This window comes from Varanus komodoensis, unplaced genomic scaffold, assembly GCF_004798865.1.
Source record: "Varanus komodoensis strain SLA01 unplaced genomic scaffold, ASM479886v1 scaffold46_3, whole genome shotgun sequence".
NCBI classification, from domain to species: domain Eukaryota; kingdom Metazoa; phylum Chordata; class Lepidosauria; order Squamata; family Varanidae; genus Varanus; species Varanus komodoensis.
The window spans coordinates 118251-130597 of record NW_025336044.1 but is presented as its reverse complement, the minus strand read 5'-3'; the positions used below and the strand labels follow the sequence as shown (position 1 = coordinate 130597).

The window sequence follows — 12347 nt, the reverse complement described above, 5'->3', positions numbered from 1 at the left end:
CCCGCCTCGCGGCTGCCCGGGATCCTCGCCCCCGGCCGAGCCATGCGCCGCGCGGCCAGCCCGCCTCTTGCCCCGGGGGGCGACCAGCCGCGACCTCTGGAACTGCGGGTAACTTTCTGAGCCGCGCTGCGACGCCGAGGAAGCGACGGCGCGGGCGTGCAGCGCCGAGCGCCCGCAGCACGCAGACCGGCCGGAGCACGGAAGGCGACGCGCGCAGCCCCCGCCGCGTCGGTCTCTGCCGCGGGAGCGTCTGACGGCCGAGCTCTCCGAGGGGCCCCTCCTCCGGGAGCTTCCTTCCCAGGCCGACCGGACTCGCACGGAGGGCCCCCGGACGCGGGGCCCGGCGATCCATGTAGGGCCGAGGGGGCGGCGGCGGCGGCGGCGGCGGATCCCGGGCGGGCGGGCGGCCGGGCTCGCCTCCCCCAGCCTGCGGGGCTGCTCTATGCCAGGGCTCCTGCCCGCCCTCATGCGGCAGCTCGGCGGCCGCTTCTCGGCGATTGGCGGGGCCGGGCTGGCGAGGAGCCCCCGCTGCTGCTCCGGACAGCGCCGCCGCGCCTGCGGCTCCCGCTGGGCCTCCTTCATGCGGCGGATCTGACACGGAGCCAGCCACGGCCAGCAGCTCCGCGCCGGGCGAGGCGTATGTTCAGGTCCAAACGGGCCGGGCTTGTGCGGCGACTTTGGAGAAGCCGGGTCTTCCCCGACGGAGGAGGAGGAGGGGATGGTGGCGGCGGCGGCGGCGTCAGCGGGAGCCGTGAGCGCGGGGGCAGCGACGGCGGGAGCCCGGAGAAGCGCCCCTCGAGCGGCAGGCGAGCGGTGACCGGCGAAGGCGCCGTCGAGGAGCCGTGCGTTCTGGAGAGGCCCATGGCGCACGGCGACGGCGACCCACCGGCGCCCCCCGAGGCGGAAGAAGAGGCGGCGGCGGGCGGCGGGAGCGGCGGCGCCGCCGAGGCGGAGAGCCCGTGGTGGGCGCAGGAGAGCGATGGCAAGACCGTGACGTGCTGCCTCTTCAAGGAGAGGGGCCCTGGCGGCGGCGGCGGCGGCGGCGCCGCGCTGCCCGTGGAGGCGCCGGCCCGGGAAGGGCGCTGCGGACTGTCGCTGCTGGAGCAGGAGCTGAAGGCCGGCACGTACGCGCTGCTGAAGCGCCTCAAGGAGCGGTCGCTCGACAGCCTGCTCGAAGCCGTCGAGTCCCGCGGCGGGATGCCCAGCGGCTGCGTCCTCGTCTCCCGCGCCGAGGTGCGCGTGGGCGGCCAGGCCGCCCCTCCGCACCTCCTGCTGGGCAAGCTCTTTCGCTGGCCGGACCTCCAGCACCCGGCCGAGCTGAAGCCGCTCTGTGGGTGCCGCAGCTTCGGTCTCCCCGACGGCCCCACCGTGTGCTGCAACCCGTATCACTTCAGCCGCCTGTGCGGCCCAGGTAAGGCTCCAGCGCGCTTCCGCGGGGAGGGCAGCTTGCTGGGGCGCACGGGGCGCTGCGAGCCCAGGGGGCCAGGACCAGACCGCGGGTGCGGTCTCTGGGGTGGCAAGCCTGACTCGCGGCAGGGTACCCCAGCCCCGGCCGTCTCGGCATCGCTGTCCTCGGGTACCCGGGAATTCGGTGGCCGGGCGCGCCGCGGGAAGGCTGTCCCCGCCATCAGCAGCCCCGCGGGCCTGGGCAGAAGCTGCTGGGCAGGGAATGCGGGGCCCAGCTCCTGATGCTTCAACAGCTCCAGGGGGAGAATTCGGTTCTTGGGGGTGCAAAAGGATGTTTAACTTGCAAGGACACAAGTCCCAGAGGGAATAGGCTCTCCTGCAAAGTCAAGGCCTGACTGCTTCAAATGCGGGTGGGGAACTGTAAGCCCTTGGGCTACCCTGGCACGCCCCTTCACAGACCTGGCTTCTGGTTGTGGGGGATTTATCCTGCCCTCCTCCATCTTCCAACTAGGAGGGGCTGGGGGAGACTGCACAGCTTGGAGAAGCAGGACACCCCCATACCTGGGATGCTTCCTTTCCTCACTGCCGTTAATGGTAGTATTTGTGGCCCCACCCACTTTGGCCCTGGCCCCGCCCTCTTTGGAACGCAGACCCTCCCCCGACAGGTTTTGAGGAAAGAGAGGAGCTTGCTGTAAAGTGGACCATTCCCACAAGGCAGATGGTCAGGCCATGGTGGACTCGGAGAGTGGCATGTCCAGGCAAGGCGATGCCACAGGTAGCTTCCTGCGACCCGGAAGGTGCCAGGGGATTCTTGAGCACTGGGGTCTCTTTCCTTCTCTGTGCATTGGAGCAGTGCTCAGCTCCAGCACCCGTTTTAGTTCCAGGTCTTGGACTTTGAAAGCCCATAATCCTGGGCTGCCGGTTTTTTGCACGACACGTGCAGCCAGCTTGGATTTCTGCTGATGTTCTGCATCAGCTCATAATCCTGGTATCATTCTGCAGCTTGAGATGGTGGCGCATCGCGAGGGCATCACTGTTCGCAGCTTGCGCCTGCCTGCGCTTTCCTTCTTACTCCAGGAATTTTGGTCTGGAGTTACTTTCCCCGACACACAAAGGGTACAGGCAGTTTCTGGGGCCACCTGGCGGGTGACAGTTTTGGTCTAAGGACTGCTTCTTGCATGGGCTTTGGGGTGTCCTGAAGAAACAGTGACCACCCGCCCCACGGCTCCTTGGAATTGCTTTTCAGTGTGGTGTGAAGCGGCAGTAGCAGATGGGTGAGGTGCTGCTCTGAGGGGTCACCAGAGCAGGCCACCCGGCACCGAGCCAGCCTGAGCCCGCCTCGAAGAAACGCTTGGTCAGTGAGCGCACGAATCCAACCCAGTGCTGTGATCAGGCAGTGGCCTGCCTGGCGCAGCGCCCCATGGCTCCCGCAGCATTGCCAGAACTTCCAAACGCCTCCTCGGGCAGGCTGCCCCGCTCCGTGGCTCCGTGGACTCCGTGGCCTCGTCCTGCAGCTCCCAGTAGTCAAAAGTGGAGATCACCCAGTGTTGAGAAATCGGGAGCCGTGCCGCCGGCTCGCTTGCGCCAGGCGTTGCGCCACCTGCGGCGAGCAGCTTCTCCGCGCTCCCCGGCCCAGGCCACGCTCTGGAGGGCTGTGACCGGCCTCTGCTTTCCCTTGTCCCCGCTTGCTGCCATGTGGCGGTGCAGGCAGATATTGTCCCCATGGCGGGAGAGCCGGTTTGGCGAAGGGCCTTCTAGCTGCTGACTTGGCAGGCTTTCTTTTCATTCAGACGAAGTTTCAGGGCTGGGGGAAAGACGGCGGAAGGAAGGAAGGAATTGGTAAATAATCTGAAAGTGGGGGTGCTTTAGCGTCTGCTCAGCGGAAAGGCCCAGAGCGAAGCCAGACAGTTTGCTTGCATTTCAGCTCCTCCCTTTCGTACCTCAAATTAGGGAAAGCTCGCCTGTTTTCGCACATGGAAAGAGAGTTTTGTGTCACTTTAACCATGACCTGGAACACAAGCGTGGGGGGAACATGTGAGAATACCGTAGTCCTGAGCTGGTATTGCATTGCGTCCTAGCTTAGCCTTGCTTCTGTCTTCCATTTGCATCCATCCAGTCCTAAAGCATGTTCAGAGGGCTGATACCCCGTGCCCGTATGTCCCCTAACCTCTCTGATCTGCATGCCACGGCTGTGCACCTGCTGGCTGCCCGCGGATTGTGTGAATGGTTTCCACCTGAGAAGGCTTGTGCTTGAGGTGCTGTGGGCAAGGTGCAGCGTGCACGCCTGCGCTCCTTCGCCTGATGTTGCATTACCTGTGATGCTTACACAGGTGTGAACAAGGCCCGGGAACACTTGGAAGGCCGGATCACCTCCCCTCACTGGAAACTTGTATGTCGAGTTTCTCTGTGGTTTGTTATTGAATGTATGAAACACAGATCCTGCCTCTCCAGGGACATCTTCAAAGGAGCTAACAAAATTACTGTTGCTTTGTCCAACTGCAACTACTACCTGGTTCTCTCCACCAGCAGCTGAGCAGGTCAAGTGGCCACCTGGTTGTGTCTCGCTCTGGAGTACAGGTGGAGTGGGGCTTGGTGCCAAAAAAAGTTCCTCGCACCTGGAGGTAACCAGGTTACCTGAGAGAGCTCCTTCTTTCACATTTACCACAGGTCCCATCCCCAGCGCTTTAGGTTGGGCCGAGGGAAACCCTGGTGAGCCAGAAGGGCTGGTCAGTGTTTCCAGGACTGGGCTGGATGGGCTCGGGGTCTGCCCCTCCCTCTTGCCCCCCCCCGCCCCAGCCTGGGCAGGCTCTTACAGAGTCCTTTGGTGGATGACCTGTGGCCACCTCTCGGCTCGGGGTGTGGGGGAGCTTTGGCGCATCGAGGAGGAAACGCAGCGTCGTCTCACTGGCCAGGAAGAGGTTAACCTTCATGAGGGGCTGGAATGTGCGGGAGGGGGAGGGCGGAGGCGGTTCTGTGGGTGCCCAGTGGCAGGGGGACTCGGGAGGGTGGGTGCGCCCAGGCCGGAGCATGGCCTTCCGCTCCCTGCCCCCCCCCCCGGGCTCGTGTCCCCACCGCAGGGGCCTGTGGCCCTCCCACTCCAAGCACCGCCTGCGTGGGCTCCTCTCCCCGGCGCTCTGGGGACGGGGCAGGCTCCATGCGGCTCTGCAAGAAAGTTCATTGCTGGAAGGGCCGAGGGCGGGGGGCTCAGCAGCTTGGAGTCGCAGTGCTCTGGAGCCAGTCCTCACATTCACGGCGCCCCACCCAGCAGAGCCCCCTGCCCTGCCCTGCCCTGCTTGCATGCAGGAGTTTCTGCTGCTCTGGGGCCAGGGGTCCGCTCGCCAACTTCCCCCACACTGGCACCCGGCCCCTGGATCTTTATTGCAGCAACACGGGGCATAAGCGATAACCCCACCTGGGGTCTGACTTCCAAAGGGGCTGGGACTGTGGAGACAGAATGTGCTTGGACACATGTTCCACCCAGAAGCGCCTCAGGCTTTGCGTGGCTTGGAAAGAAACGTGCCGTGAGGCCGACTTGCTTAACAGCACCGTCCCAGGCATGTTTGCAAAGAAGCAAGCCCCTTCCCACTGAGGTCCCCCCCAAGGGGTTCAGGCTCCATGGGACCCCAGTACCTGTTTTCTTTAGCAAGCAAACTCCATCTGTCTGTCATTTTGCGGTAATTGAATCCACAAAGTTGCTATCATTTAGGTTCTGCTGGAGTAACATTTCTTTGGGGAAGTACAAAAAACTGCTGGTTTCTTGAGGCAAAGAATGGGAGAATTAAAAAGAAAACACGCGCACAGAGCTCCCCGTGTTTGGGGGGGGGGGCTGCTAGCCCCTTCAGTTGAGATCAGTTTCAAGTTGTGCTGAAAAAGCTCCCCCCCCCGACTCTTTCCCCCCTTCTTTGCTAAGGAGGTTCCCCCTCTTCGCTATTTAGGTGAAGAAGTGGTGATAATATGCAGTTTGCATTTTGCTGGCGCCAGGCTGACTGGCAATTTATCTGACTGCGTCTCTTAAAGCTGCAGTGTCTCTTTTCCCCACTTTTTTTATTGCAAGTGGGTTTTTCCCTTTTTGCAAACATTTTTAAAAGTGGCAAAACCTGTACTTCTCTGTCATCACCCCCTTAGAGGAGGAGGAACCAGCTATCTGAAGCTGAACACATTAGTTTTATGAATTTTCCCTTCTCCCAAGAATGATATTCCGGAAGTTCAGCATGAAAAGAACGTTTTTTGGAGACAAGTGGCAGGTCCTGGATCTCGTTAGCTCCTTTGTGGTCCATGGATGTGTGTCTGCTTAATTTTCTCCCTCCTTAATTCATCACTTAAGATAAAAATTTCATTTCAAGATAAAAATTCTCAAGAATTCTAAAAGTTCTACTAACACTCTCTCCTTCAAAATAAGGAGGAAATAAGCGGTCCTTATTTTTATTTGTCTTGCAGTCCTGATTCTGCTGAACTCCAGTCACTTCGTGTCTTTCCTACAGGGAGAGGGAAGGGATGTTTTCCTTCGAATATTACTGGAACACTGTACACCATGTTCTTTGTAACAGATGCGCGTAGATTTGCAGAGGGGTCTGGATGGATCCAACGTGGCTGCACACCCTGCAAAGGAAGTGCTGCTCCAAAAATGTGACAGCGTTATTGGAATGTTCTTACTGCGGAGTTAAATCAGTTTCATTCTACAGATAGAAACCAGTTTGACTGTCTCAGCCCTTAAAAGAGCCCTGGAATTGTAGGGTGTTTTTTTTTTAATTAGCTATGGAACTTGGAAAATAGAATTTTCAGTCTCCTCTAAAAACTACAATTCCCCACTTTCTTTGGGACTAGGATGATGGAGAAAAAGTGACATAAACAAGTGATTTTTTTAAAAGTTGCCGTGTTGACAGCAGTAGCACATGACTCCATTTGCAATCTTCAAATAAGTTGTACTGAATCTGGGATGTGTATTCCCTGCCCCTGCAGTTGTCAGTATATACTAGGAAGAGATTTCTGGCACTTAGAAATTAGTGGTCCTTAACTTCCAGGTTAGGAATTGATGGCTTTTTTACCTGGTAAGGCATAGTGTGGATTGTACACCTGGTGAACATTCAGGAGGCAGTCGGCCAACAAAGTCTACTTTGAACTGATGGGACTCCTCCAGGAGAGAATGGGGCTGAGGGCTGCAGCCATTTGGCTCCATAGGATCCATCTTACGCACACAAAGATGCACACAAACACACCCTCTGCTGCAGCCATTGCCGACATGACGTCCCGGAATGCGTTGCATTACAGCTCCCATAATAGTCAGCCAGGATCGCCATCGGGGAAGGCTTCCCTGATGCATGTGAATCTGTTTGCTCCCTGCATTTAGCATGCCCTGTGAATTGACATGCAGCTGCTTAGCATGGGAACTTCTACTCGGGGTTGTTGCTTTTAAGCTCCCAAGTTTTCCAGACCTTACCTGTGGCCTTACCTTCGTCTTGAAGTGAAAAGCTCTCAGACCCTGTTTCTATGAATGTGATGAAGTTTAACCGAATGGTTCAGTTCTTGGGGTGGAAGCACAAACTGCCCGCAAGTTAAACTCCCAGATGGTGTTAATACGAGTCCCACTTCCTTTTCAGAATCTCCACCCCCTCCTTACTCACGGCTGTCTCCAAATGATGAGCAAAAGCCACTGGGTGAGTACCTTCTACACCCTGATTTTCTGTGCGGTTTGCTGGGCAGAAAAAGGACTCGGTGCACGTTGAGGTTTGGTTTGTATACGCATGAACTGTGCATCACCGGAAAGATTTGCTGTGCCAAGGGCTGGACAATCGACTCTTGTTCAGAGAAAAATTGTAGTCTTTGGATTTCCATCATTCCAGAGATGCAAGACCCGCTTGTCCAGCTGGCCAGCTGCCTCCGTGGTGTGAGCAGGCGCCTCTAGCCCAGAAAGTGGTTTTGGTAGCGTGTGACCCCTTGAACATCCTGGGTTTTATGTCAAGTAGCCAAGGGCAACCCCAGACGCTTGGGCCCAGTCCGGCCTGTGAAGTGTTGAGAACTCCTGCCTTACCTGGCATTGTTCCCAAAACAAGGGGACTTTGTGGGACCTTCTTCGCACCACACCCCTCTTTGCTGTGCCCTGATTGGGCCAGACATAGAGCAAAGGGAACAGCCCAAAATGGCTTGCACATGTCAGCTTCAGCACCCGCTGGATGAATCCCCTTCTCTGTGCAGAGAGAGGCAGGGAGCGCAGGCACTCGGTTGGTTTGCCTTGGGTGGTAATCTGGCCCCCAAGCCAGAATTGTTGTCCCCAGGTGCAAAACCAGGCAGCACAGGATCGATTGAAAAGGCTTAGGTGTGACTTTAGATCGGGCTGAAGAGTGCACACTCCCGTGGCTTCACAGAAGTTTGGCAGCGGAACTGCAAAGGGGTTTTGTGTCGCCCTTTGCTGCATGGGTGCGAAGCCCCCCATCTGCTGAGTTCTCCCGTGGAGGCACTTTCAGGGTTGCATTCTCACGCCAGGTGGGACCCAAAAGGGGGCATGTCGTTTCAAGTCCTCCTTGTTAGTAACGCAGCCTTAGGAGAGGTGAGTACATCTCTTAGATGGGGAGGTGGGTTGACGTAGAAAAGCCAGGTAGCCACCCAGTGAGGGGGCAGGACAGGGAGAGGGGGCACTCCTGGAGGTCCAGATTTGGTCTCTGGGCCCTCTGCTCAGAGCCTCTGCTTTACCCACAGGGCCCCTCTCCGTGGGGAAAGTAGTGCCTGTTTGATGGGCTAAAAGAATGAGCACTTGGGCCAAAGGAAGAGCGGCAACTGTGCTCCAAGCACAGCCTGTAAGATGCTTTGAATGGCATCTCTCCCTGTGAATCGTGAAGACTTTGGGGTTTGTTTTGTTAATCATCAGAGGAAACCTGGTCAGAGAAGCTGGGCATAAAAATGTGACCTACTTAAAAACTGGCATAATCTAAAGGGAGTTGCCTTCCAAAGTATATATAGTTGTTGAGAAATGTTAAACTGAGGCCGCAGCAGATGCAGTGCCTCTCTTTGGTTTCTCTGCATTGCAAAGCTGTTCAGTGCAGGGGAAGGCGATTTTGCAAAAGCGGTGCTGGCTGGATGTGACGGGGCCCGAATCTGTGAGCGGTGGACCGTGCGTCCCCCAAGAAACACCAGTAGGACCCAAAGAGATGAAAGGGGGCAGGTACTTTAGGGCAGAGAGGAATACATGAATGGATAGCATAGCAACTTTGGGGGGACGGTCACCCCTATCCGTGCACGAGCCTCGGATGGAGAGTTCGGAAGGGAGTCCCTGGCCCGTGTCCGTAGCATTGACATCCTTGCAAGGAGCCTGGCAAGGGTCAGGTGGATGGGGAGGAACAGAAAGGCTGTCCGGACTGCAGGGCATCCTGGAATAATGAGAGCCCCGTGGAAGCTGCCATGGCAAGTGTGGTCAGAGTGGCTCAGAGCAGAAAGATGCCGAAGTCATTTCCATCGGGGGACGACAAGACGCACACAGAGCCATCCCCACCCCTCTCTCGCAGCACGCCTTGATCCAGCTGCTTCTGAGCTTTGGGTCAGGACCACCAGCACAAACCCCTAGATCAGGCTTGCAGGACTTGTGATGCACCGAGCGCCGTGACCTGTGGCGGGTGGCCGGTGGCCGACACCTCCAGCGTGAGTGGTGAGCCCCCCCAGCTTGCTGGGTTGCAAATTGGGCAGCGGCGAGACGTTTCGCCCCATGGGAGCCCCATGCATCCGGCATATGTTTGGGACATGGGCATCCTCTGGGATTCCCAGCCCAGGCAGCCTCTTTAAACAGCACTGCTCTCCCAGACAGCACATGATTTGCTGACTGCTTGCTATCCCCCTGCTGGAGGCGTCTTTTTGCTTTTTATTTTTCTGCAGAGAAAAGCATTGAGAAAGAAAGAGTCTGAACTCTCCCCAGGCTGTATTCAGGTGGTGGGTGCATTTTCTATACAGAAAATTTGGAGTGACATAGCAAGATGTGGAAATTTGCTTTTCAGGCTGGTTTGATTTAAAAGAAAAGGAAACGGGAAATGCAAACACAACGATGATCTTGGAGCAAACATTTTTAATTAAAGGGGCATAAGTGAAGGGGAGGGAGCAGAGCGAGACCAACAAAAGACTTTCAACTTGTTAAAACAAAATTTCCTTGCTTTCAGCAGAGGAAGAAGGAAGGAAGGAAACAAGAATAAACAGCTTAAAGAATTTTAATAGTGATAATTAAGTATAGTGACGATGAATTGTTTGGAGGCTTAGCGTAACTTTACTCGTGCAGCTCCAAGTTCCGACTTGCCTGCTCTGCTCGGCCTCAGTTATTTTCAGGCCCGTGTCCTCCCAGTTTCATTGGGTCGGGACAGTGAGGGGTAGTCCTGCAGCACGAGCAAGCAAAGCAGCGCTGGCGAGCTTCTGCTGGAGACTCTAAGCTGGAGGTGGAGCAGGGTCCTTAGCTATGCTGTGGAAGTCACGGAATTGCGTCCGACCCATCGCGACCCCACAGACAACACTCCTCCGGGCCTTCCTGTCCTCCACCATCCCCCGGAGTCCACTTAAGCTCACGCTGAGCCAACTGCTTCCATGACTCCATCCCGCCACTTAATTCTCTGCCGGCCCCTTCTTCTTTTGCCATCTATTGTTCCCAGCATCAGGCTCTTCTCCAGGGAGTCCTACCTTCTCATCAGGTGGCCAAAGTATTTGAGTTTCATCTTCAGGATCTGGCCTTCTAAAGAGCAGTCAGGGCTGATCTCCTCTAGGACTGACCGGTTGGATTGCCTTGTGGTCCAAGGGAGTCGCAGGAGTCTCCTTCAGCACCACAATTCAAAGGCCTCAATCCTTCGGGGCTCAGCCTTCCTTATGGTCCAGCTTTCACAGCCATACATTGCAACTGGGAAAACCATGGCCTTGACTATACGCACTTTGGTCAGCAGGGTGATAGCTCTGCTTTTTAGTATGCTGTCTAGATTTGCCATTAGTTTTCCTTCCTGGGAGGAAGCGTCTTTTAATTTCTTGGCTGCAGTCCCTGTCTGTGGTGACTTGGAGCCCAGGAAAATAAAATCTGTCACTACCTCCATTTCTTCCCCATCTATTTGCCAGGAAGTGAGAGGACTGGATGCCATGATCTTAGTTTTCTTAATGTTGAGTTTCAAGCCAACTTTTGCGCTCTCCTCCTTCACCCGCATCAAGAGGCTCTTTAGTTCCTCTTCACTTTCTGCCATGAGAGTGGTACCATCTGCATATCTGAGGTTGTTGATATTTCTCCCAGCAGTCTTAATTCCAACTGGTGATTCATCTAGGCCCACCTTTCTCATGATGTGCTCCGCATATAAGTTAAATAGGCAGGGCGATGGTATACAGCCTTGCCGAACTCCTTTCTCAATTTTGAGCCAATCAGTGGTTCCGTGCCCAGTTCTCACTGTCGCTTCTTGACCAGCATATAGGTTTCTCAAGAGACAAGTAAGATGGTCAGGTACTCCCATCTCTTTAAGAACATGCCACAATTTGCTTTGATCCACACAATCAAAGGCTTTAGCATAGTCAATGAAGCAGAAGTAGATGTTTTTCTGGAACTCCCTAGCATTGTCCATGATCCAGAGTATGTTGGCAATTTGATCTCTAGTTCCTCTGCCTCTTCGTAATCCTGCCTGTACATCTGGTAGTTCTTGGTCCACATACTGCTGGAGCCTAGCTTGTAGGATTTTGAACATCACTTTGCTAGCATGTGAAATGAGTGCAATTGTGCGGTAGTTTGAACATTCTTTGGCATTGCCCTTCTTTGGGATCGGAATGTAAACTGACCTTTTCCAATCCTGTGGCCACTGTTGAGTTTTCCAAATTTGCTGGCATATTGAGTGTAGCACTTTTACTGCATTGTCTTTTAAGATTTTGAATAGCTCAGCTGAAATACTGTCACCTCCACTGGATTTGTTGTTGCTCAGACTTCCTAAGGCCCATTTGAGTTCACATTCCAGGATGTCTGACTCGAGGTCAGTGACCACCCCATCGTGGTTATCAGGGATGTTAAGGTCTTTCTTGTATAGTTCCTCTGTGTAATCTTGCCACCTCTTCTTAATCTCTTCTGCCTCTGTTAGGTCCCTGCCATTTTGGTCCTTTATCATGCCCGTCTTTGCATGAAACGTTCCCTTCATATCTCCAATTTTCTTGAAGAGATCTCTGGTCCTCTCTATTCTATTGTTTTCTTCTATTTCTTTGCACTGTTCATTTAGGAAGGCATTCTTATCTCTTCTAGCCATTCTCTGGAATTCTTCATTCAATTGGGTGTATCTTTCCCTTTTTCCCTTGCCTTTTTCTTCCCTTCTTCCCTCAGCTATTTGTAAAGCTTCCTCAGACAGCCATTTTGCTTTCTTGCATTCCTTTTTCTTTGGGATGGTTTTAGTTGCTACCTCCTGTACAATGTTGCGAACCTCCATCCATAGTTCTTCAGGCACTCTGTCTTATCAGTTCTAATTCCTTAAATCTATTTGTATCCTCTACTGTATATTCATCAGGGATATGATTTAGGTCATATCTGAGTGGCCTAGTGCTTTTCCCTACTTTCTTCAATTTAAGCCTAAATTTTGCAACAAGAAGCTCATGGTCTGAGCCACAGTCAGCTTCTGGTCTAGTTTTTACTGACTGTATAGAGCTTCTCCATCTTTGGCTGCAGAGCACAGAGTCAATCTGATTTCTGTGTTGACCGTCTGGTGATGTCCATGTGTAGAGTCGTCTCTTGGGTTGTTGGAAAAGAGTGTTTGCTATGACCATCATATTCCCTTGACAAAATTCTACCAGCCTGTGCCCTGCTTCATTTTGTACTCCAAGGCCAAACTTGCCTGTTATTCCGGGTATCTTTTGGCTTCCTACTTTAGCATTCCAATCCCCCATGATGATAAGGACATCATTTTTTGGAGTTAATTCTAGAAGGTGTTGTAGGCCCTCATAGAACTGGTCAACTTCAGCCTCTTCAG

The 12347-nt window shown here is 54.7% G+C and overlaps 1 protein-coding gene across 2 annotated transcripts in view; it reads left to right on the top strand.

Moving 5' to 3' along the window:
* Positions 1–508: 508 nt before the first annotated feature.
* SMAD6 (SMAD family member 6) overlaps positions 509–12347 on the top strand; it is a 48693-nt gene continuing 36854 nt past the window's right edge. Inside the window, exons 1-2 of one of the 2 annotated variants that reach the window (XM_044445021.1) lie at positions 509–1411; positions 7005–7061. In XM_044445021.1, the coding sequence (XP_044300956.1) occupies positions 640–1411; positions 7005–7061 (829 nt within the window). In that variant the 5' untranslated portion in view covers positions 509–639. The remainder of the gene's footprint in view (positions 1412–7004; positions 7062–12347) is intronic. The other variant, XM_044445022.1, reaches the window with a different exon arrangement.